Raw genomic sequence first — 2,755 nt, 5'->3', positions numbered from 1 at the left:
TTTATTAAAAAAAGTACGACTCCTTAATTTAATTATACGTATGTATTTTATCCCGATTGACGTGAGAACCTAAAACAGATTTCTTTCTTTAATGTCGGTTTAATGATATTCGCATTGTTCAATCGACGGCGGAGTATGCATATTTCCATTAATGGCGCGCGTGGAGATTAATTGCCAAAATGGAGGCGCGCGCATGGAATTCAGACATCTCGTTGAACGTAATCGCTCGCGATTACAGTGTCGCTGGCATTCATGGAGACAGCGTGCGATGATTCGAATTTGTTAACGAGGCGAGAACCGCGTCGTGGTCGCAATTAGATTCGCGGATGAAAACGCGTCTACGGGCGCTCGAGGGCTTTCAGAAACGAGTCCCGCTTTCAGACGCATCCCTCGGAAAGAACCGTTCGTTCAAGGTTGCCCTTTCCAGTCCCGCCCGGAAAGTTAATTAGACCCGACTTTTTAAGAAACCCCTCGCCGATGATCGACACCTTTTTAACGGGGATAATACGATCACAGGTTTACGTAACCGTCAATTTCGACGTGGGCTAGTGCACGTCGCATGTATTTCCGATTCGTCAATGGTTTCCCGCGAAATGAATCGGCTTTCAGCAACGGTGAGTCACGCATCGTCGATGCCTATATTTTACGAACGATTATGAAGCCCCGATCGTTCGGTAACGCGGCTGTTATTAACACACGTGTCCCGCTGGAGCACGTGACGCGCAAGGAACATATCGCGAACTGCCACGAGAAATGGACCAAAAAGCGGACTCCTTGTCGATGCAAACGCGAATCGCTCGGAAACGGTGAAATCTGGTGATATCGGATTGGCTCGACCTTGGCACGGTTTCCCTCCCTAATAAACGTGCCTGCCTTTTGGCAAAGCCTCGCCATTATCTCGAGTGCGTAACCTGCTCTCAATCCGCTCGACGATTCTTTTTACCCCGACAAACGTATACAAGGAAATATATTTTCACTTGGCAGCTCTCCTCGGTAATAACTCAAGTAGTGGAAAAAACTCGTCTGACATTTGTTTGACATATCGGCGATTCGCACTGCGGTTCAGAAACGTGACACACCGTACGATATGAATCAGGTCAACGCGTAGAAGTAAGGGTTACTGATATGCTGAAGACGCCTCGGCCGAGGTTTGCACCCCGGTCGATACCTCGTTGTGTCACATCCTTACGAAAGAAACGCGTAGATTTAAACTGGATACTCGCTTGCCAGGTGACGTTAAATTATACGAATACTATATCTTTCGAGATCTTAAGATAAAATTTGTTCATACAATATATAAAGTCTATTTTAATATAGTCGAGAGTTAAGTGGCAGCGAAATTAATTTGATGTTTTCCTATTAGTGGTTTCTAATGTCTGTTTCAAAGTGCATACCCTTAGAAATTTGATACGTTGGAGGGGGATTTGTGTAGGCTTACCCAGTATCACGCCGAACAGTACGCCGGACAGGGTAACGACGAGGAGTAGATTCTCCCGCATGAACTTCCTGGTGTCGGCGGTCACCTTACGGGGACCCTGAGAGGCCGACACGTCATGACCATCCATCTTGGCGAACAGGTACTCGGAGAACCGAGCCGAGGACTTCTCCTCCATTTCACTGGGCCGCCAGTAAGCGGCGTATGTGGTGGCCGTTGATCCGGTCGCGCACGACGAGGCCGACCCTCTCGGCGATCGCCCGGCCGATTCTCCGGCGAAGCTCCCTTCTCGCGATCTCTCGCGGCTAACGGCGGGGCCCCGGCAGCACCACGACGACGACGGGTTGCCGTTTTGGGGGTGTTTCGTGAAATCCGTGAGGAACGAGCGGTCACGCGCTCCCACCAGACGAGCGACGAGTCTCGCGGCTTTCGCCGAGCCCGGGAACGCGATCGTTGCACTGGGTTTCGACTCGCCCTGTTCCGAGTCGGCAACGCGAGCCGATTCTCCGCTAACCTCCGTCACTCGTGGCTCGCGTGCGTTTCAAACCGAGTCGTCTCTCGGAACTCGGTTCCTCTTAGAAGGGACTTACCGCTCGGGTATATAGGTTGAGCCTCTCGCGGCGATCGATCCTTCGTGCCGAGGTCACCGGTCTCTCTCGGGCTGCTCGATCTCCTCGGGTTGACTCAACCTGAACGTTCGAGCTGTTGCACAGGGTCAGTTACCTCTCGCGACTGGCCACCTCGCACCTCGAGAGCGACGTCGCATGCACACCTCATACGTGTCTCCTGCGACTCTGCTTTCGCTCGGGGTGTCCGGTTGAATCGATATTACGGTACTGCTGGGTGGCGAAGGAAACCACGGAATGAACTCAGCCTCTCGGTCGGAATCCCGGTCGTCTCGGACCTCGACGCGTCTATCGCGAAGGATGAACCCCGACTGGCTGGTTACTAGCGGACATGTAAGTATTGATTCGCTGGCTAGCAACCCCTCGCCCCGGCCGCCGCTGCCCGTTCGTGGAATCGCGGACCGGAAGACGCTTGCGCGAACTCCCGGCGGTTCCTAAGTCGGTCGCCGGAAACGAGGATTGCGTTCCGACGCCGAGCGATATTGTCGTTCGATCGCGCATAGCTAAGCCGAGGAAAAATACAAAGGAAGCGGAATAAAGGCGGAGCGGTTCAGCTTTGATACCGGAGAAAAGAATATGACGCTTGATCGTTGGAAGAATGAATCTACTTTCACCTGGAGAACGCCTGTTCTCTTCCAATCGATATCCCAGTTTTACGCCGAGATGAATAGCTAGCTGTCGAGCTGCGTACGAT

At 52.2% G+C, this 2,755-nt stretch overlaps 1 protein-coding gene across 3 annotated transcripts in view; it reads right to left on the bottom strand.

Annotated features, from left to right (window-relative positions):
- Eaat2 (Excitatory amino acid transporter 2) overlaps positions 1–1,974 on the bottom strand; it is a 12,643-nt gene extending 10,669 nt beyond the window's left edge. For 2 of the 3 annotated variants that reach the window (XR_001916872.1, XM_018033225.1), the window contains exon 1: positions 1,439–1,974. Coding sequence is in view for 2 of the 3 variants with exons in the window: in XM_018033225.1 (XP_017888714.1) it covers positions 1,439–1,613 (175 nt within the window). In the remaining variant the exon portion in view is untranslated. The remainder of the gene's footprint in view (positions 1–1,438) is intronic. The other variant, XM_026817804.1, reaches the window with a different exon arrangement.
- Positions 1,975–2,755: the final 781 nt, after the last annotated feature.

This window comes from Ceratina calcarata, unplaced genomic scaffold (assembly GCF_001652005.2).
Source record: "Ceratina calcarata isolate Rehan_Ccalc_2016 unplaced genomic scaffold, ASM165200v1 scaffold7.2, whole genome shotgun sequence".
Classification (NCBI taxonomy): Eukaryota; Metazoa; Arthropoda; class Insecta; order Hymenoptera; family Apidae; genus Ceratina; species Ceratina calcarata.
This window is presented reverse-complemented; position numbering and strand designations above follow the sequence as displayed.